This window comes from Electrophorus electricus, chromosome 26 (assembly GCF_013358815.1).
Source record: "Electrophorus electricus isolate fEleEle1 chromosome 26, fEleEle1.pri, whole genome shotgun sequence".
In the NCBI taxonomy this organism is placed as follows: Eukaryota; Metazoa; Chordata; class Actinopteri; order Gymnotiformes; family Gymnotidae; genus Electrophorus; species Electrophorus electricus.
In genome coordinates, this window is record NC_049560.1 from 9,358,540 (window position 1) to 9,381,353 (window position 22,814).

General features: G+C 48.4%; 1 protein-coding gene across 1 annotated transcript; it reads left to right on the forward strand.

Moving 5' to 3' along the window:
- The first annotated feature begins 51 nt into the window (after window positions 1–51).
- On the forward strand, window positions 52–22,204 carry xxylt1 (xyloside xylosyltransferase 1). Its single transcript, XM_026996897.2, has 4 exons — window positions 52–1,331; window positions 4,250–4,397; window positions 10,537–10,669; window positions 20,054–22,204. Exons 1-4 carry the CDS (start codon window positions 846–848, stop codon window positions 20,448–20,450), a joined length of 1,164 nt encoding a protein of 387 aa, XP_026852698.2. The 5' UTR covers window positions 52–845; the 3' UTR covers window positions 20,451–22,204.
- The last annotated feature ends 610 nt before the right edge of the window (window positions 22,205–22,814 follow it).

The following is a 22,814-nucleotide window of genomic DNA, read 5'->3' on the forward strand; positions in this document are numbered from 1 at the left end:
TTTGTTAAAATTGTAGAATAAAACTTTAATTATGGACAGCTTCTCGAGGTCAGAAAGTTTACTGGTCTACTGGTATCAGGTCCCAGATATGAACACGTTAGAAGAGTTAGTAAACATCTTGTCTACTATGAACTTGCCCCGAACTGTGTTCACGTGCAAACGGCGTGACAGTTGTCTTGCGCGTCCATCACGTGAGAAGGAACGCGGACGTTCTAAGACGCGCGAGCGCAAAACGGTTCCGCTAAAGCTGAACAGGGACACGACCAGCACTGCACCGCCTGTCAAAATAAAAGTCTCTGGCGCAGGAACATTTCAGATGAGTTCAGCGAAGCCTAGGTTTTTCGTGTTTTCTGTGGAAAATCAATAAGTAAAATGAGTGTTTGTTTCTGAAACAAGATATAAGGAATGGAGAACAGCAGTAAACGTGAATAAAGAAATCACTGTGTGTTTGTCAAATCTGACTTCACACATCGCCGTTGATGTGAAAGCTGGAACGTGGGGAGGGCGACGGCTAAGCTCGCCAGAGTCTTCGTTAGCAACGTGGGAAATGTCGTTGAACAGAAAATATCGCCTAGCGCAATGGTTGCGCATTTGTTTCACGCATCGTGCAAGGCACGGACGCGACGGTGAACCAGGTTCAGTTCCGCGTACTCTCAGGCGCGTGGAGCACGCGGCCGTGTAATGCCACCCGCGCCGGGGACGTGTGGTTGTTCCCCTTGCGCAAATCTGTGACAAGTCCGTGGACAGTCGAGCACTGTTCCTGTAGCGTGTTTGTGCAGCGTGCACACATAGCTGAGGTTGCGGCCAAAAGCTGCTTTGGGTCCCTCGGGCTCGCGCGGAGAACCATGGGTGCCCTGCGCTGCTTCTCGGTGCTCTTGGGAAAGTTCACGACCTTCAGGTGCTACCAGGTGGCGCTGCTGCTGGCTGCGGCCTTCGCCGTGGTGGCGTTTTATTACTTCGGCGCGGAAAAGCAGAACTTCTCCAGCACGACAAAGCGAATAAAGGAACAGACCCAAGCGAGCGGCAACTCGAACCGCGACGACGCCGACCTGGACCGCGTGGGAAAGTCGCGCGTTGTCGACGAAGGAGCAGACCATCAGAAAAGGGCACGCGACCGGCGTCACTTCCATGCCTTGATGATGTTCACCAAAGTCGACAAGAGCACGACGCTGCAGGGCAAGTTTGAGGTGGCCATGCGTTCCTTGGTCAAGCACGGCCATTTCCTGGAGGATGAAGTGCTGGTTCTCCATTATGTTTCGGATGCAGCGAGCAAGGAGCTCGGCGAGAAGGTGCTACCGAAGCTGATGATGGACGCAGCTTTTCAGTACGAGGTAAGGGGCGACAAGTATAAACGTCGGGCCGTGTCTCGCAGTTACTCTGACGTGGCTTGGTGTCCTGCGGAAACGTTTGTGCAAAGGTCCTTTACGCCTGCAGTCCGCCAGGTGGCGGTGGCACCGTGGAAATGCCTGTCCCGTCTGCGGTGCCCCGTGCCGAAGCTCCGAGAAGTCACGCAACAGGCATTTCCTCTGCATCACTGCACAGAAAAACGAATCTCTCTCTCAGCTGGCCTTCCTGGCGCTACTGCACGGAGGCCAAAGCGTAGATTTATCAATGCGTTTTAGAACATGCGCTGCAGACACCTACCTTTTAGTGCACTGCAAAGAGGACATCAGTCTGTCCTGCAGTAACGTAAGGCCTGGTGGTGATGAACGTTTATAGGGTCGTTATCTTAGTCATGTGCACATGCTTTGGCTTTAGCTCATTTAATGATTTCTAGTAAGCCTTGGTGGTGGGAAGTGTACTTTGTTTACTTTAAAGTTTAAAGTTTTCTCTGGATTAACCCCCCACAAATTTCCAGGCTTCTTTTTAGCTGTAAAATTCTGCAGAACACAGCAGGCGCAAGACTCGACCCCAGCGTGGGCGTGATGTCGTGCATTCCCAAGGAAGCCCCCTCTGTACAGCGTAGCTCCGTGTTTATCTACATGCTGAATGGCATGAAATCTCACTGGACGCGCACAAGGTTTGGTGTTGCGTGTGCAGTGAGAGTGAATCTCTGGAGGACGAGGAGATCGGTTGGAAAGACTAAAAGTAACTTTTAGGGAAATAAGAACAGCCTGATCACCCCCAGTAAATGTAATAATGTTGCTTTTGTAGATTTCGCACGGTGGTGCAGCAGTTCTTGGTTTTAACATATAGAAAATGATGCCCGAATGCTGGTGCGCGCAGTCGTCGTCGTCCCCCGGGGGGTCAGTGTTGCTCCGTGAATGCCGGGCCGCGGTCCTTGTTCCTGCGTGGCCTGCACCCTGGAGAAGGCCGAGGCTCCTCCGGTGCGTGGAGAACGTGTGTGGGCGTTCCTGTCAGTCTCTGCCGGAATGGGCTCCATTGTCGCTGCGACAAGGGACAGACCGTTTCCTTTTGTTCACTCGTCAGCCCTGAGCTGCGGCGCTCTTGCTCATTCCGTTATGATTTGCCTCTTTGTGATCTAACCGGATATCACAGTTATGTAAGGCACTTTGTTAATTTATTTATTTTAAAGAGACGAGCAGAAAGCACGGCGTTGGATAAACGTACAAACAACTTTCTTTGCACGGGCCTTGTTGTAGCGTCTCTCGTGTCTCTGGGCATCGTCTCTGCCTGTAGCGGACCCTCCGTCCTGAGTAAAGGGTTCGGTGTTCTTGGTCTGGTGCACTTGGCCAATAGCTAGCAGCCCAGATTACCCACCCTGTTATGCTTAACATTGGCTACCATCCAAACGCACCGAGAACAAATTCCTCTCTGCTTGGCTGTGGCTGTGAATCCGAAACTCAGTCAAGGTGCAACAGTCGTAATTTGGAATCGCTTTGAAATCTCTCCTTCATATAATGGCGGATATTATCTCGGAAAAAGAGAGAAGCGAGCCGGACTAGCAGCTCTGGAATCTGCAGTCATGCGCTTGGTTCATCTGATTCAGGATCAGTCTCTGTCCTCGTCTTTCATCAGGACCGGTAACGGCCGAGTGCAAACACTGACCCCTCCCCCCCCCCCCCCCAGCAGATGGTCTGCATCTCCAGGAAGAGTGCTGACGGAAGTCAGGAAAAATGTGGGCTTCCCTTTTGGAGGGTTTCGCTCCTCTGAAAAATGCACAAACAGTAACAGCAGTGCACGTTTAACTCTGTGTTTAAAGAGCGCCTGCTTTAACTCTTCTTCTCATGCACTGCCTAACACAGTCAGTGAGGAAGAAATATTTGTGATTTGGTTCTTCAGACAACGTGGATGGGTTTAGATTATTTGTAAAGCCAGAACGTTCTGTTTAAGGCCACTGGTCTGGTCACGTTTGGCTGTGCTTTCTGCAGTGGGAGCAGGATTCCATAAGATTTTGTAGTCATGAATCAGTTGTTGGCTAGATGTTAAGCTTGTCTACCTCGGCAGTGTACGCACGGTTAGAATGAGAACTGCTTCAGGTCACCAGAGACGCATGTTTGCAAACACACAGCGTCTTCTTAAATAGCCAAAGTTGGGATTGTGCCACTGGATAAGGACCGTATGCTCCAGAATTTTCAGATGGCACCCAGAAAACGCACACACACACACACACACACACACACACACACACACACACACACACACACACACGGTTGTCTTGGTATAAGATTTAATACAGCTAGCGGCCTTTACGTTTAATAACCGTTTTCCCCTCTTGTTGGTGACTGACTGGTGCTTAGATGCTAGCCCTGTCAGACTCTTGGACTCCTAATGCCAGACACAACTTAAGCAATTTCATCTGTGTAGATTCGATCAATCGTTTATTAATTCCTCTAACAATGCAGTGACGTTCTAATGACAGGGTCCTGAAGTTTGTACTGAAATGTCTTTTATTCTGTAAAGAATTATGTACATCATGAGTTGTGCATTTTCCCTACCGTGTTCATAAAGTCGCCATCAAATGGTTCTTTGTAAGATTATAACCATCTTTCTAATGAAAGAGCTAAAAGAATCATTAAAGCAAACATTTTGTAATCACTCTGTGTTGGGGTTAAAATAAAGAACCAGTGACTGACTGTACGTCATTAAAAGGGTGTTTGTCTGTGTGGCATTTTAAACGGGGAACATTCAAAGAAATGCAGCACCATAGATCATTCCCCTTCAGAACGAGCGATCGGTGTTCGAACACCAAATGAAAACGCGCAATGCCTCAGGACACATTAGTGGATGTTGCCTCTGAGGTCCGGTGTGGGTGTGTGACTCTGGTGTTTCCTCCACCCTGCTCCAGGTGGTGTTCCATGATGTGGTGGTGCTGACGGAGAAGCTCTTCCCCGTCGTGGAGGCCATGCAGAGGCACTTCAGCGCGGGCTCCGGGGCCTACTACAGCGATGCCATCTTCTTCCTCTCTGTCGCCATGCATCGCGTCATGCCTGCAGGTGAGTGGGCGGGGAGTGCTACACCTCATCACACCACCCGTGGGATTAGACAAAATAACGCAGTGCTAATTACAGTTCTCCTAGTACATTATTGTAAATGACCTGATAAAAGGTGCGTGCGTGTATTATTTTAAAAAAGCGATTAAGGGTTTAAGCATTTTGAGTTCGTTCAATCTTTCTTACCTCTCGATGTTTCCATAAGTAACTTTCAGTAATTTCATATGTAAAATAATCCTTAATTGGGGGGAACTCCATTATTTAAAAATAAGATGTCGTCATGGTGGAACCTGCCACAGTCTTTGAGTTGTGTGTTGCAGTCCCTGCGCACTGTGGCAGTACTCGAACCGTTCAGCAGTTCTGGACGTTCACAGTGGGGACAGCGAGGGGGCGTGGCACCCTGGCAGGTGTCTGGGCGAAGGGAAGGAAGTTTACGATTGTCCCCTTCAACACATTCAGGCTTCGCACGTACTGTGTGTGTTGGTGTGTGTGCAGAGCGAGGGGTGCATAGTGTACTGATGGATAGATAAATGGTCACACGCTTGAGTTTTGGTGGTGACATCTGTCTTTGGGGACATAAATGTCCTCACAATTTGTAACGCGTGCTGGACTGAGCAGATGTTCTCAGATGTCCCCTGGACGACGATAGAAAGCGTTTTGTTTCAAACACAGAAAATTACTCAAGGATCCTACTTGACACTGTGGGGCGAAAGCACAGCGTGGGGTGGGCAGAGGTGATTGGGGGTGTGGATTTCTTTGAAAATATTCTTTGAAATTTGTTCTTCAGCAAAGCTGCAGATAAGGTCGCTGTCAGATGATAAAGCTAAGCTTTCCAAAACACAACATCAGTGGTTGGAAGTTAATTTTGAGCCACGGTGACGCCCTGAGCACACCCTTCCCTGCTCCGTTCTCCCGTAACAGTGTCTTGTAAGCTGCGTTTCTTTGGCTTTCTGAAGGTGTGATGGTTGTGGTTGCCACGCTCCCAGAAACCCTCTCTGCCATTCATCCAGCCCGTTTTAGGATCACGGCTGCTGTTGTGAGGGGCTTAGTTTATAATTACTGAGCGCGTGGTTCTTATGGCAAACTTGAAGAGTCTGAATACGTGCGCGTGTGAGTGCCTTTTCTTTGCAAGTAATAAGTGAGAATTGAAAATCCTTTGAGGAGATGAGGGGTTGGGCGTGCTTTGTTCACAGCTGGCGTCTAGAATAGTGGCTGGAGACACAAAACCACTGACGGTAGGCTGCACACTGCCGAGAAACAGACCAGTGGACGTCCTTCTCCTGCTGGGCGTTTTAATGGGATTGTCCATTAGGTGTTTGAATGAATGTTTTTGCTGACTGCTGTATTTCGAAACATTATGTATTTCATCCTGAGTTGTTTACAACGTCCATGCCAAACCTGCGCCACAGAAAACATTGTATATTTATTTATTTCATAGTTATTTCATATTTATTTCACTAAGAATGCTTGGTTGTCATTAACTCGCATGGTTTTTATTGTGTGCAGAGTTATGTTGTATAGCAATATCATTACATTTATTGTATAGCAGAGTTAAGGGCCACCATCCACTGTACTTCGCTACAGTTTTGGCGAAAGTGTGTGTGTGTGTGTGTGTGTGTGTGTGTGTGTGTGTGTGTGTGTGTGTGTGTCTAAAGAAGCTCCATAATTGATTGTGTACATGGGGTAATTTCCCTGACCTTTTGAAGTATACAGATTTAGATTTGTCTGTACACTTTTTATATTTCTTCCTGCTTCTGCTGTCTGTCTCATCAGTAAAGGGCAGAACCCCGGGTCCAGGCCGCTAGCGAACGACACCCCGGGTCCTGACCCTGCCAGTGTTCTCCACAAAAGGATCATAAACTGTTTCTTCCACTCTATTCTCTTCTCATCTGTCCATCGGCCTGGGAGGTTAAACTAACCCTTTTTTACATAACCACCATGAGCACCGGCACTGTGTTGTACTGCTTTTTAACAAGGCATCTCTTCACATTTTGGTATGGTGCTTGCTCGCTCTCTCTCTCTCGAGTTTGACTCACTGTGTTATTTTAGACTTTACTCCAATCAGGGATGAATGTACCAGATCAGTAAAGCAGCTTTGATTAAACAACACAACTCCTGCTTTCAGAACGTTGGGGGGGGGGGGGGGTGCGTGTGCCTTGACTTCCCTTCTTGGTTTGGTACGGGAGTGTTTCCCGAACTGTCAAAAGGTCACGTAAGGCCGCAGGTCCAATAACTCTCCTAGACCTCAGCATCATTTTAATGTCGTCGGTGTAATTATAAATCCCATAAACCGATAACTCCACCCATCCTTTGTGAAATCTTTCGTTTTTTGTTGATTACAATTGATACCGTACATTCTCCCCATCTCACCGTCCCACCTGTGTGTTTGGCGGTGCTTGATATATTCGACTTCCTTTCACGCTCTCTGTTCAAGGTCGTTCCCCATCTGAAGCCTACTTCCTGCCCGTGGGATCGCATCCTGTGCCGTTTCTTTAGAAAGGTTTGTGTTGCCATAGGGGCTAGCGTTCTTGCCTCGATATCCTCGCTCATCACAGGCTATGTTCGGGCTGCTTTCAACCGCGCTGTATTGCAGCCTCAAATTAAGAACAAACCTTCGGACGCCTCAGTTCTTTAACTGTAGATCTGTCTCCAAGTCTCCATTCTGTTACCACTCCTTTCCAAAGTCTTTGAGGATGTTGTATTTGTTCAGTGACGAGCATTTTTAGCTAATGACCCTGGTGTTTATGAAAAGTTCCAGTCCTTGCTTAGACAGACCATCTCGCAGCACAGAAGCTGATCTTTTTAATGATTTATTGCTAACTGTTCAGTGTGAGAGTTCTGCTCTCACAGCAGCTTGTGACGCTGTTTATCATGAGATTCTTCTGCCTTGCCTTGAGTGATGTGCTGGGATCACAGACAATGCCCTCGCTCGGTTTGGGGTGACGCTTTCTCCTCACTTGTTGGGTTTGTCTGGAGTCTCGATCATGGGGTTCCTCTGGGATCTCTCTCGGGTGCGGTTCCTTTTTCACCATTTATGCTGCCGTTAGGGTCTGTTTTTAATGCATGTAAGATCCCATTTCATTGTTGTCTTTTAGACCAACAGCACACCAACATCTCCCTTTAACCTCTGGTTCTGCTAGTTCATTACAGCGTTTGTGGGGGAAAAAAGGATGAATTTAATTTCTCAGTTTGAATGAATCTAAAATTGAGTGTTATGATGGATGACCTGACCTTTTGAACAAGCATATTACTTCCTGTAGCTCGTTTGCTAGGAATCTAGAGGTGACTTTTGATGGCTCTTTTAAGTTTGATAAGAGTATTTAGTTTTTCATTTCCGGACATTTAGTTTTTTTTTTTTCGGTTAAAAGTTTTAGCCAAGCTAAAGGCCTATTTGTCTTTTAATGATTGTGAAAAGGTAATTTTCACTTTTCATTTGCTCACGGTTAGATTGCTATGAGTCTTTAAAAGTGGATCAGTTGTCTCTTCAGCATGTGCCGCTGCAACCCGTTTTTAAGCCCTGGAGGAGGAACCGTGATTCCATACTGACTCTCCTGGCATCCCTTCACTGGCTTCCAGTGAAATTTAGGATTTGGTTTGAAGACTTTATTGATGGCACCAGCATATCTTGTAGAGGTTCTGCAGGTTCGTATTCCGTTGAATGCTCCGAGGTGTGCCAGCCTCATGAGGTCCTCAGGTCAGGAGCTAACTGGTGCGTAGAGCCAGTAAAGGAGACTTGGTCACTTATATTGTGCTGTTCTGGTGCCACTTGGCCCTTGGACTGCATTACTTGGGTAGTGGTTGAAGACGACCCTTCCAGAACTCGCTGCATCGATGAATCATTGATGGTTTTTATGTAATTAGACTCTACCAGTTTTTGCCAGACGTTTCCAATATGCTGCCCTCATGGTGGTCTCTCCTGCGTGGGCTATATCCGTCCTTTAGAGGGTGTCTACAGTTGTCGTTCACAACTTTTATTTTCAAACATCAATTGGTCACCAAAGAAAACAGAACACTGCTTCATTGCTGGGCTGCTAGCGATGCTTTGTCGGCGACCCTGCCAGTCTGCACTAAAATTGGAGGAACGGTGAAGTTCAGCAACTTTGCTGTGGAAATCAAAGCTCAGTTTTGATCATCTTTGACTTCAGTGAAAAGTGTCAAAATGTGGGATTGTTGTGTACAAATCAGCAATAACAAAGTAAGGTCGCTACCGAGGGAGGCTAATATACAACTAGTGATTATTTTAATGAAGAGAAGGACCATTTATTAACAGAAAATATTTAGATTTGGCTTTCTTTGGTTGCTTGGCATTCATTTTGCCAGTGATTCACACGGCATTCTGGGAAATGTCTCATGCCATTCCTTTTGGAGTGCGTCTCTGAGAAACCTCCATTTGGAGGGCTAAGTAGGCCTAACCCTTCCACCCCAATCAGAATAAGTAAACCCCACCCTAGACGTGGTCATGCAGACGGAGGCCTAGTGCCCCGCGGTAGGAGAAGAGGTGCAATGGGATCGCGGTTAGGTACTGTTCGGTGTGTTTGCCGTGGCAGCCTCTTGGCAGAGGAAGCTAAACACCATTTGTGTAATTTGTTGTACTGCTATTGAAGGGATACTCATCAAAACATGATTTTTATTTTTTGACAATTACTAAGTGTTCTAGGAGAACACTGTGTTCTGACGTCAGGTAAATGTAGTAACAGGTAAAGGCGCCTTGGAAACGCGTTGACGTGTTCTGCGGGCGCGCGGTGTCTGGCCGCGGGCACCCGTTAAGCGCGTGAAGCGTCTGACCTACACGCGTGCGTGGCTGCTGTTTTCGTTGGGCAAGTCGGGCAGGAGCCCCAGAGGAGCCCAAATCCACCAACCCCATCAGGACGCCCGACAGTAGCACCACGGCCTCCATGCGGTGGCCTCCTGTGGAGAATCTTCTAAGTCACAGCACACAACCGTTGTTCTACGTCAAATATTGAATGCTGCATAAACCTTGTTTTCTGTGTGTAGTGCAATTATTATAGTTTTATGGACCAAGTGTCGTGGGGGTGGAGTTGCTCCCACCCCTGGGAGAGGACCTACACGTGTGCTGTCCGTATTCAAGCGATGCCTGTATGTCCCGAATCTCTGCTCACGTGATGGAAACAGACCTTGGGGTGTTGGATCTCTCTGGGAGCAAAACAACAGTCTGAAATGCGAGGGAGGCAATTTGTACCTCGCTGTGCAAAACACTTTTGAAAAAATGTTATATAATAAAAGCTAAATTGTAATGGCATCATTACTTTTTATTAAATTGTCATGTGGCCTGGTCGTGTGGGTGGGTGTGTGTGTGTACATGTGGTTATCAGCGGACGATGTGCCTCGCCACATCGTCCAGAAAGCACTGCAGTTGTCGGTACTGGCAGTGGTGACCTTCTCACTGACCTCTGTTTCTGGGAACTGTGCTTTGCCCCGGGCTGCAGCCCTGCTGAGATGAATCGGTTGTGTTTGGCAGAGCGTGAGCTCGTGCTGGTAGTCGTGCCGCGCCGTGCTGTGCGGCACCTCCTCAGATTCCTGCAGCATTTCCGGACATGCCAGAGGATGGCACTGAAAAAGTGTGTTTATTCCAGCGAGAGATAAGCTTCTGCAAAATTGCAAGACCCTCTGGGTCAGGTTTGTGTCTGTGTGTGTGTGTGGGTGAATCCCGGCAAGCGTTTGACATTCCCTCTGCCCAGTCTTCCCATCACATCTATTTAGGTCGGTCAGTGTGCACAAAGTCCCTGTAAACAAGCCTCCAGTTGTGCCCTACAGACAACTCTCTGCTGATCTCTGCCTTTAACCCTGGTGGCCTTCTCTGTCGACCTTTCACCCCTTCCACAGGAATCCCACTGCATGAGAGCAGCCTTATTGTTTAGTGAGACCGTCAAGGGGCCGAAAACATTCAAACGTGTCATGAGAACTCGTTTGTCTTTTATTTAGGCTTTTAAACCCTTGGTGATTCTATACGTGTTTCCTTTAGGACAAAGTCAAATAAATGTTTATACATCGCATTGAATTATTTACTTCCAGTACAAGAGAGTGTCGCGTGTCATTGTCACGTGTGTGTGGGTGTTCGTGTTTGTGTGTGTGTTTGTGTTGTGCACACTTGCCACTCATATATCCTGTTGTTTTTTTCCAGAGATTACCCGTATCGTGCAGTTGGACCTGGATCTGAAGTACAGGACGAACATCCGAAACCTTTTCCAAGAGTTCGGACACTTCTCTCCTGAAGCAGTGATCGGGATCGTCCGTGAGATGCAGCCGGTGTATAGGTACATACACACACAGGAATAGCAAATTGTCCTTAGTTTGGAAAGTACAGAATTTTTCATAAACTCTTATTGGGTTTTTCCTCGCACATGCCATGGGGAACTGCATGGCCACAGCGGCGGGTAAAGACCCGTGGCCGGGCCGTCTCACCCTGAAACTGGGGCACGCTAAAAGCCATCCGCCGCCTTTTAGTGCGTGTTCCTGGGAACGGCGGCTGAGAGTGGGAGTGCGGGTATTCCGAGGCACTCTGCCTCAGGCTTCCACCGTTAAGCGATACCAGAACACAAGGATGAACTGGAGGGTTAGAAGTGTGTGAGCATGTGTGCGCGCGTGTTTTGGCCCAAAACAACTGTACATAGTCCGTCAGGTTTGGTTCTTTCTTGTAAGGCAGTTTGGATTTCCAGTCTAACGTAGCCCAGTTGTCTGGACGGCAACACGCACACAGTCCTGTAGAGGGACACAGTGACTGTAAGTGAGCTCTATAAGGGTAGAAATATTTAGCGTGTGCTCAGATTAAGATTAGATGTCCACATTCTTATAATCCTCTAACCTATCAGAACAGATGAAACTGGGTTCAGAAACAACGTTCTGAATGATCCGGGTCGCCTCATCCATTCAGAGAACTGTTCAGAAATGCTTCTTTCTTCCTCAATTTGTGAGCATGACTCAAACTGTGAAGGAACATTATCTGTTGTACTAGCATGTTATTCAGAAACCTTTTATATTGTGGAAAATGCAGTGGGAAATACGCGATGTGAAGATGGTAACCAGAGTTTACAAATCCTTACAAAGGTTAAAATGGTTATATCTTTCACAAAATAACAAAGTATAGAAGCCCTTGTTTCTAGGAGCGCACCTGCGATGTTCTCTTACTCCTCGTCCAGTGTCTTCCACGGTTCAGAACCAGTCGTGGGTTCCTCAGTGATCTGACCGAGATTCTCCCCCGGGCTCAGATGAGGACACGGATGGGCTGCTCTCAGCTTCCAGGGAGTGTGTGTGTTCTGCTCAGCGGTGCTGCTGGACAGATGTTCTCCACTGAGCTCCATCTGCAGAAAACCTCCTCCAGATGTAACGCACTCCTTCAGCTGTCCTGGGATCAGTTTTTCCTCTGAAATGATGTTTGGTCCCCTACACTACCTCATTCATACAACCTGGTCCCCGCGGCCTTCGTCTGAACGAGGTGTTGCCGCAGGCTTGTGTTGCCAGAAAATAGTCCGTGTCGTAATTGCAGAAAGTAGCACGGGGTGTCAGATTGGCACCAGTGACTGTGAAGCATCTCAGTGTTCTCGTCTATTCGGGGTCCTCTTTCAAATTTCACATTTAAGTTTTTATTGTTGTTGTTATTATGATATGGAATATTCCTACATTATGGCTCCATCTACATCACTTCTGTGGGAAAATGCAAGCTGCTCTCATTTTGATAAAGGCACCACGTTGAAAGGTTGTGTGTAATTGACTAAAGGTTTAATCCATCTAGACCTTGAGAGGCCACAGCAGTGTTCTGTTCTGCACAACGGCCTCGTGTATTTCTGGCAATGTGGGGACGTGGTAATTAATAAAAGTTGTGTCTTGGGGCAGGGGGCGTTTCCATGGAGCGCATAGTCCTGCTGTGCGGCACAAGCTCTGTGCGAGGGAACGCTGTGGCATACGTACGAGGCGTGTGCACACGAACAGAGCGATTCCCACCTCGGGAAGGAAGCCCCCCCCCACGATGGGCCGTTCCCGCGCAGCGAAACCTCCCCGGGCCAAATCTGACACCTGCAGCCGACGGATGGCCACGATAACGAACGCTTCTGCCCGGCTGGCACGCGGCGTTCTTTTGTCTTGCTGTTTCCACAGACGCGGGCTGTCGGAAACGGCCGGGACGGGGCCCGCGCAGGCGGTTTAGTTTGGCTGCGGTGGCGTTCTGGAGGACATCTGCGGTGCTGGAGGCTTCTCCCTCTCCCTTAGAGCGGTGGAACAGCTCCGCTTCGCAGGGAACCGGATGTGACCTTTTAAGGTGACGAGCCGGGTCCGGTTCGGGCCGGTCACGCTGACCTGCGTGTTCCCACACGCATCGCTGCAAACCCGGAGCCTGACGGGTACCTGGGGTGCAGTCTTTGGGCCACCGGAGGCTTGATGTTGATCTGGATCTCTCTTCTCTCCCTGCCTGAGCCCACCGTCCGCTCCTTTCTCTGGGGCACCATCCCAGCAGGCGGCTGTGGACGAGGGCAGCGCCAGGCAGGCTTGGTGGCTCCACTTTCCACAGTGTGATGAACAGCCTCAACTTGCCGTATCTCCTCAGTGAGATTGGAGGGAGAAAAAGAGCGTACGAATATGGGCTTCGCGCGCGTGCTTCAGACAGGCGGGCTGGACGTTAGGACTGGAATTCAATGAGCCGAACTATTGTTCTCACTCTTTTGATAGCACTGTGTGTGTGATCGAGAGACGGAGAGAGACAGAGAGCGAGAGAGAGACACAGACAGAGAGAGACACTGAGAGAACGGAGAATTAGGTCATTGTGCATTTCATGATGATAAAGGGTGAAGGTGTAGACGTGCAACAGAAACGCGTCTGATGCGTGTTGCCCCTCCACGAAGCCTCGCTCACCCATCCTGAACAAACGCGTCTGCCCACGTTGACTGATTTATGCAGACGGGCGTTCTGAAGGAGAGGGAGCGACAGCTGTACGCTGATGTCTTCATCATTAATGCTTTCTTGCCGTAACTTGGCTCCTGCTGTGGTATATATTCATGTTTGCTTTATTTACATCTAATGGATCTAATTAATGTTTTTCAGCGAGCAGCTTCAAATCTTCAGGTTTTTGGACATGATTTTTGTAATAATTTAGCTTGTCATCTAATGTACAAGCTGTTGCTGAGGTGGGATCTTTGGACACTTCCAGTAACGCATCTAACGATCTGATTTGGGGGGGGGGGGACCGAGAGCCTGAGACTCCCTCCAGGCGTTACGGAGAGCAGACCTGGCCCACGTAAACGGCTCGACCTATACGTACCAGCCACGGGTCGTGTCCTGGTTCTCGCTTCGTAAATTAAGGGGAAACCACCCCCCCACCCATGTCATTTCCCGTGTCTCTGCTTGCTGGGCAGGACTTACCGTCTCGTAGCCTGGTCCTGCGTCAACTGAGAGCCTCCAAGCCCTCCCCCGGGGTAGCGGTGACTGAACTCCACCCGCCTGGCCTGGTAGCTGCAGTGTAAACACTTCATTAAGATTTATCCTGCTTGGCTCGGAGATGAGAGGTTGTGGGTCGTGCAGACGTGACCTCGTTCATGTTGTTTTCCTTTCGTCAGCTTGCCTGAGCTTTCATTGATGGTTCAGTTTCAAAAACCCACCTAGTGGAAGTCTCAGAAATGGTGGGGCCATTCTGGGGATTCAGCACTGTAGTCGGTGCAGCTACCTGCTCATCCGCCATCCAGCAAACACGGTCTCAATGATGGATTAAGATTTTTTAAAAATTAAAATCATGCAGCCATCATCTGCAGTTTTAGTGCAGCCTGTGCAAGAGTAGAGAAGCCTAAACGTTGCTTGCATTTGCTACATTTGTTAAGCTGGTTTCTCTAAAGGAGATGCATCTTGCTCAAAGTTATAGAAAAGAAAGGCTTCCCTAAATCAGGCACTTGTTCTCTCTCTATAACTTATCCTCCTTTCTCTCTCTCACTCTCATCTTTCTGGCTAGCTAGCTGTCTGTCTGACTCCTTGTCTGTTTCTCTCTTATGGTCTGTCTGTGTCACTCGCTCACGCCGTGTCTGCTGGTCATGTGTTCTTCTGTGTTCCTAGTTGCCTGGTGTTGGAACAGGTCTGTTTACTGCACGCTGCTCAGGCGAAGGAGCTGTGGAAGTTCATGCTGCTTCCCAAAGACCTGTGTTTAGGTTTTCGAGAACCCAGTTACACTAGAGCCTGCCTTCATGGTTAAGGTACTGGACTAGTAATCAGAAGGTTGCCAGTTCAAGTTGCCACAGTTGGACCCCTGAGCAAGACCCTTAACCCTCATTTGCTCAAGATGTGTTCAGTCAGAACTGTAAGTCGCTTTGGTTCCCTCTTGAGTCTTGGTCCTCCCAAAGCTTCCTCGTTATTTCCACTCAGGGAGTTTTTTTTTGGTCACTGTCACCACTGACTTCCTCATTAGAAATCTGGACCTATGCATTTGTAAAACTGCTTTGTGAAAACGCACGTTATGTACAAATGCTATGTACTGTTCTGAATAGTCCTGAACCAAATCAGTGAAATCATCATCATCATCTCCAAGAGTGGCTACGGAATGGAACACCCATCAGCCACCTCCTCTACATGCATGAGATCAAGCTGTAGGGCAGAATTGAGTGAGGCATCGAGTCACTAGTCCACCTCACAGGATATACAGCAATGACATGAGAATGTCATTTGAACTGGATAAGTGTGGTCGGATAGTTACAAAGAGAGGATAGATGTCTAGAACAGAGGGGATCACACTACCCAAAGGTAACATAGCAGATGTTTAGGGCAGCTACAAGAACCTTGGAACCCCACAGGGGAATCACCACGAGGCCACAAGGAAAGCTGCTACAGGAAAATGTCTACAAAGAATTTCTTCACCGACAGCCGGTCCAGCATTTTTATTTGTATATAAAATCGGCTCGATTCTGATGCATATCATCAAACTGTGCCATCTCTGTGGGACTTCCGGATAAAGACAGATAAAAAGGCAATGGGTAACCAACCGATGCACTAGCGATGGACAAGCGGCAGAAGAGGGCCGTAGTTACAGATGTGGTGATCCCTAGTGATAGAAACATCAGGAAGATGAAAAGCGCCAGAAATACCAAGAGCTGAATGAGAAGAGATGGAAAAGATGTGAAGTCTGATAGCATGAGTGATTCCCGTGGTAATGAGAGCACTAGTTTTGACCCCCAAACTGGGAGAATGTCTGTCTGTCTCCAGCAGATCCCTGGAACAACATCTGAGATCTCTGTCCAGAAGAGTGCAGTCCTGGGAACGGCTAAGAACCTTCACAGGACCCTCAAGCTCCCAGGCTTCTGGTAGAGACCGCCCGGAGGAGGGCGAGTGGGGTGTGTGTGTGGGGAGGGGGGTGTGTGTGTGAGGGAGAGAATATGTAATGGAGAGGGAGAGAATGAAGGTCCTTCTTGCATCTGTTTAGTTCTGTTCGTGGGGTCAGTGCATCATCTGTCCCCTTCTCCGAGTAAAGAGGCACACGCAAGAGAGAATGTTGAAAACTGCAGTTGCTACCCCGTTTGTAATGACGGCCGTAACGTTAATGAGATGTTCGCTGCGTTTAGTTCTTTCTCTGCCCTGTCCCAGACAGTTACATGTTTGTCCACCTGACCATAGCGCTGACTCTGGAGTGTTGGCCAAAACGGACTGAAAATGTGAAACCCATCCAACATTCACGTAAGATCACACCCAGGTTGTTGGCTGGGGTTCGCTAGACGGGACTCTGTTTACGTACGTGTTTATTAAAGCTACTGGTTAGCCATGGTCTGCGTACATGTGTTTTAGAGCATTATGGGTATGCATTACATCACTCCTATTCCCTAAAAATACATTTTGGTTCTTCCGTTAGAAGTGACGAAACGTTAAATAGCTACAATGAATATTCATATTTTGTTTACTGGGGGGGGAAATAACTCTGTACCCCATTGTGAATAATTATTACAATTGCTGTCATTTATGTTTTTGCATAGTCACTTATTGTGAGCCATAAATGAACAAACCCAACGTCATTTCCTAAATCTGAAATTGCTGTCTTATGTGAAGTTTGTCCTGTGGGGGGGGTTGTTTATTGCAGATGTATTTTATTTTTGTCTTCACATCACTTTATCCTTTTTTTTCTTGAGTAAAGAGGAACATGGTCTTTGATTTAACATGTCTGACGTGAACTGTTAAGGAAATTATTTCTAGTAAACGGAAAAAATCCCCTATTGCGCTTTTGAACGGCACCCAGTCAGAGTGATGTCTTGTGAGAATCTACGTGAGTGTGTGTGCACACTTGTGTGGAGAGTGAACGTGAGTGCGGACCCCCTGGACTGGGCCGTGGGACCTTGGGTGAGGGCTCATCTTTGACCGTCTGGGTCCGGCAGCCTCAGCTGAACACAACGACCAGGAACAGATGATCGACAGCTCGGACCCCTCCCTCCGCGCGTGCACGCCTGTCGGTATCGCGCTTCCAAGCGTGCCGTTAACCATGTCTGTAAGAGTATCCTGGGACTGGAAGCGTTGTTTTATTCTGCCTGTGACTTTACCAGCTCACTTCACTCAGAATTATAGTCCACATTATAACGGACATTATCCTTCAAAAGAACATCAGGATTTTTCTTGTTACTGATTTTTCTTGTGTGTGGAAAATGTGAGCGTATAGAATGAATGTACGAGTGTGCACTCTTGCGCATAGAGTGAACGCCAGCGTGTGCGCTCTTGTGTGGAGAGTGAATGTGTGTGCGTGCACCCCTCAGCTGCAACTTGCGTGTGCTTTCTGTGATGGTTAGCTGTGTGAGAAGGATGGTGCACATGTGCTCTGTTGCACAAGCGAACAGCTCCAGATGTTGGTTATGTTCTGTTTGTTTTTACTGTGTGACTGTAGAGGTCACAGGCTCTGCCACATTTGAAAATGCTAAACATGTGTTCTGCTTCTCTGCACGGTCTCTCCGTGTTCATTCTGTCTTCATGTTTTAAAAATATTGCACCCTCCCTCTTTTTGGGTTCATCCGTTTTTGCTCCTGTGTTGGACACACCCGAGTAAATGTGTTTTGTTGAGGTCCTGAACACAATCCTGGTTTCCCCCTGTGAACAGCTGGTGGTGGTGTTGGACAGCGCGCAGATCTTTAAAACCAAATTACTATTGTTTTTTGCCTTGTGAGAGACTGGGATTAGGGTTAGGATTAGAAGGTCAAACACGGGTGGAAAACATCATCTCTATGTCCCTCTCATCTGTCCGGCATGTGAGCGCGCGTAGCTCTGGACTTTGCATTAGTGACGTGGGTGGACCGTCCAGCTTGTCTGCAGTTTGAACGACTTCTCTAGACAGACAGTAACCCGGCTTGTTGGCACACCACCTTTTTTAGATTTACATTTATTCACCACTAAGGATACCGTGTACGTGCTATGAGCTGTATTGTGTCCCGTGCCCTGACTTTGTGTGTTTTATGGTCGTCAGTGCCGGCGCGTCGTGTTCTGTTCAGCAGTTTCCGTCGTACTAAAGCAAGTCCCTGTCCTTGAGAAGTACTGGCAAGTAAAAGTGATTTGGACTCTGCAGAAGTGTGATAAACGTTGCTATTTTCTACTGGGACCACGCAAAATGGACGACTCGTCCTGGGAAGGCGTCCGTGTCCGAGTGGCGATGCTTGTTCTGTGAAGAACACGGGACTGTCCTCCTGACACCTCCCACTCTGCTGTGCCAGATTTACATGGTCAGCCTACACAAATGAATGCCATGCTAAAAAATTATTTGCCTACATAAAATCCCTTCTGAGGCTTATTTGTAATGGAGGACCGAGCCAACCATGCTGTCTACAGTAACGGGGTGAAGATTCAGTCGCACACTCATGTATATCTCAGCTGTGGTGTTAGATCTTGCGTCTGTCAGTTTTGGGAAATTCTGCTTTATCCCATGAATATTTCACCTCAGCAGGGAGCACTCAGGGGTGGCCTGAATATTGAATGTTTTTACTTATATTAACTCGCACGCGCTCTCTCTCGCTCTCTCACTCTCTCTCTCTCACGCTCTCTTCCCACACTCATTTTCTTTGGCCTTTGCTGAAGTGAGAAACTTTGAAGCAGACAACTGTGAGACACTGTTCCGTCTCCTGTTCAGTGGTTGCCGGGGTATTTCATGTTCTCTCAGGACGAGACCTGACCTTTCTTAAAAACCAAAGTAAATGTCAGAATGATTTCTCGCACCCATCCCTGTTGTGACTCTGCCGCTGCAAGCGGGGCCGGTCTGACGGCGTCACAAACGCTTTACAGCACTCAGTGTCTTCCTGAGAGCTTCCCCATAGCGGAGTCTTACTGTGGTTACGGATGACATGGCACACGTTGTCCGATGGCGTGTCTCGGCAGTTTGTTAAACTGGAGACAGGGAAGTAAAAATTAAAGCCGTGCTTGCGTGTTGTCTGTCACCTCCGCACTTCAGCTGGAGCCTGAAGTTACAGTTTTCTCTTAGGCACCGTTATTCTAAGAGAGACTCACACAGAGGGAGACAGAGAGAGACAGAGGGACAGACGCGCGCACACACACACACACACACACACACACAGGGGAAGAGAGAGAGAGAGAGAGAGAGAGAGAGAGAGAGACCCACAGAGGGGAGGAGAGTGTGAAGGTGAGTGAGGAGGGAGAGAGAGAGAGAGAGAGAAGAGAGAGAGAGAGAGAGAGAGAGAGAGAGACCCACAGAGGGGGGAGAGTGAAGGTGAGTGAGGAGGGAGAGAGAGAGATAGATAGAGAGAGAGAGATAGATAGAGAGAGAGAGAGAGAGAGAGAGAGAGAGACCCACAGAGGGGAGGAGAGTGTGAAGGTGAGTGAGGAGGGAGGGAGAGAGGGAGAGAGAGAGAGAGAGAGAGAGAGAGAGAGACCCACAGAGGGGGGAGAGTGTGAAGGTGAGTGGGGAGGGAGAGAGAGAGAAGCTCTGATCTTCAGTCTCTGAATCTTGAGCAAGACCCTTAACCCTCAATTACTCAGCTGTATCGAGTCAGAATTGTAAGTTGCTTTGGATAAAAATGTAATTTAAATGCTGGTGGTTTTACGGGGGGGGGGTCAGATTAGGGTTAGGGTTTTACTTGCCCCAGAAGTGCTTGAATTCTGTTCTCAGAGTTTATTTGGCCGTTTTTGGAGTCTACAGAGTGAAACCATTCTGCTGGTTACCCAGACACCAGGCCTTCGTTAAAATACTGCTCAAGCCTGTGTGTTAGTGCTGGTGTTTTGTTTATAGGTGGTGGTAAGCTGGTGATTTTGCAAAGTTTGGTTATTTATTTATTTTTTGCTTTGTTTGTATTTGTGTTGTTTGCTTTATTTTTTTTTTTTGTATATTGTACGGACTGTATTTTTTGTACTCTTCTGCTTGAGGAAAGTGAAACTGTACTAGAGAGAGTAAAGGTCTCTGTGCTGTACGAGCCTGTTCAGAGATCTCAAACATCCTGCCGGTTCAAAGACCAGCAAGCCAGAGATTTCAGAGTCTTCAAACCCACAGCAGAAAGTGGGTGCTTTGTGTGGACTTGTGTTTAGGGTTGGGGCTTGTTACACAGAGCTACTGTGTGAGTGAGACCTATGGCATTCCATTTGGCTTCTGTTCTTTCACTTCTCCTATTATGTGAACATTTATGTCTTTATTTGTAATGGAGGACTGAGCCAAGCTGTGGTTTTCACCCTGGGTGTTTCTCTCTCTAATTTTCCCGCCCTAGGCACACCTTCTGGCAGTACCGTAAAGAGAACCCCCGGTCGGGCGTGGGCGACCCCCCTCCTGGCGGTATGCCTGGTTTCAACAGTGGCGTGATGCTCCTACACCTGCAGGCCATGCGCCGCTCGGCGCTTTACAATCGGCTTCTGGAACCGGAGCAGGTGGCCCGGCTGGCCGAGCGCTACCGCTTCCGCGGACACCTGGGCGACCAGGACTTCTTCACCATGATCGGCATGGAGCATCCGGAGCTCTTCCACCCGCTGTCGTGCGGCTGGAATCGGCAGCTGTGCACCTGGTGGCGGGAGCACGGCTACGCCGACGTCTTCCGGCTCTACTACCGCTGCGACGAGCCCGTGCACATCTACCACGGCAACTGCAACACCCCCATCCCCGACGACTGAGCCGCGACGCGGACCTGCAGCCGAAAGAAGCGAGTGAAGACTGACGGGCAGGTCTGCCGAGGGCAGATGTGGGAGCAGAGGATGTACCTTCATTTGTCGTCTTGGGCACGTCGACGCACATTTAGCCAACAGGAAGTCACTTTGCAATATGTAGCCACCGTCCCACGGTGCACTCGGAGATGATCTGCGTCGTGCGCCGTCCCCCGCTTCTGCTTGGATCTACGAAAACCCGGCCGAGTTCCACGGGAAGCGGCTTGCGCCCTGTGCGTTTGCAGGTGAGCGAGGTAACGGGGTGTTCATTCGCAGCCCACCGAGATGCCCCGTGCTGACGCGCGGCCCACGGCAGCTCTTCATCGAGCGTCCGATCCGTTTTTAGACGGCCCTGAAAATGGCCGATTCTGACTCATCGTCAGACACCCCGCGGAGGAGCCGTCACCTCTGCGTGTCTGCAGCCCACGGCGCAGACGGCCGTGCCGGGACGGACGTAACGGAAAGCGCAGCCACACCTGCCAGGAGACCCTTTTTTCCTGGTGGTTCTCCGAGGTCTTGCCCCCTTGCACCCTACTGAGAATTAGCTCTGCGCACCACAGCACACGCGGCAAACAGAGAAGCCGGATCATCATGAACATGTCAGGTACTCTCTTTTCAGGGTCCGGCCTCCACGGTACCCCAGGACAGTGGCCCTGGCCTGGAAAGCAGGATTCCGGATATTCCATCAGGATTAAAGCCATTAAGGTGTGCACACATCGAGTATGGCTGCATTTGGCAAACCTGCTCCAGACGCTCTGGGCGAGTCTAGTGCAGGATTCTGGCATGCTTCAGATCGACGTCCGTGTGGGAGATCTCGACGCCCTTTTGTGGCGAGTCCTGTGACTATTGGCCAGCGAGATGCTACGCACCACGTCCTGGCTGACATCCTGCGTGGTGCGGCACGCAGTGCTTTGTGACACTGAAAATTGGGATGTCGGTGCTGACAGATCAGTTCCCCCGTGACTGACAGCTCAACTCTAGCACACAGCTGACTGTTTTCTTTAAATGTCATTCCATTTCCACTGCCGCGTTTTACCAGTTGAAAACGTATTTTCAAGATGTGGTTTTTCACTCTTTTGTCTCTTCTGTGGGGTGAGTCTCCTCCCCCTCTCTCATGTGATTGTTTTTTTTTGTTGTTGTTTTTTTTTTTTTTTTTATTACAGAATGTCTCTCTTCTGTTTAGTTTTTGGCAGTGCAGTTTGTGTGTTAAAAACAGGTGTTCGTCGTGACCTTTGTTTGAAAGTGTGACTGCAAGTATGAGACTTTACAGCAAACAGACAGAATGGAGTATTTTACCTTGAACCACAATTAACATAAGAGCCCAAGCACAAAAAAAAAAGTGCCTAAAAGAATGACTCTGTCTCCGAGTGACGATGGACAGTGCTTTAGTCTGGGCATTCCCAACCTTGTAATGGGACACATGTTTACTTCTTGAATACCAGCCACAGAGCCAGCCTATGTTTATCGGAGCAGAATTCCAAAGAATCACATTCCAGGAAGTTAAGTTCTTTTATTTAGGACAGTTGAAGTGCTGTCTTGGTATGGTACCAACCTTCCTCAAACGCGTTCAGCCTCGCTGTGCGTTAATGCATGACTCTTATTTCATGGACTTTGTTGGCTATTCACTTCTACTGCTGTTCCTGCTGGGGCATCTTACAAGATGTGATGTTTCGATTTTTATTACAAATAAATAAATAAATAGACGAAATCCCAACTGAACTGATCAGAATCTGATTGGGCACAAGGACGGATTTAATTCCAACTGGTGTAGGTTTCAGTTCTCTGGTTTATTAGATTGACTTCAGTGTTTACTCCTGTTTTGAATTGCCTATTCATTCCCATGAGCCTTTGCAGGGCCTCTGATGAGCAGCGCCCTCTCTCTCACATACACTCACTCTCATACCTGTGGACCATGTACAGTATGCTCCAAAGTTTTGGAAAAAACTCTCAATGCGCAATACTGAAACGATGGCTCATGGTAATGTAGAACGTTGTCCGTTATGAAATGTAACACGGCCAATAACCTGTTCCAGCATTGTCCTTAACTGTAATTGCAGTTCTTTTCTTTCCTCACTATTTCAGGTTCCCTTTTAAGCTTGTTTTCCATGTTGAAGTATCTTTTGTTAAGCTTTAGTTGGATTTTAACGGGTTTGATCCGTGTTAGGATTCCCAGAGTTTGTGTAGGGAGGAAAAGGATGTTCCTCTTCCTCCCTACAATGGATGTGGGATGCTTGCAGGACTCTTGTGTACCTTTATTCAGTAGAGCAGCTGCTTCTCCAGGCCTGTATCATGCGGGGCAGCACACAGTAGGTCTGCCTAACTGTGCTGAACTCA

Coding starts and splice junctions, on each gene's coding strand:
- xxylt1 (XM_026996897.2), top strand. CDS start 846: ATGGGTGCCCTGCGCTGCTTCTCGGTGCTCTTGGGAAAGTTCACGACC. Junction 1,332..4,249: donor ACGCAGCTTTTCAGTACGAG/GTAAGGGGCGAC, acceptor ACCCTGCTCCAG/GTGGTGTTCCATGATGTGGT. Junction 4,398..10,536: donor GCATCGCGTCATGCCTGCAG/GTGAGTGGGCGG, acceptor GTTTTTTTCCAG/AGATTACCCGTATCGTGCAG.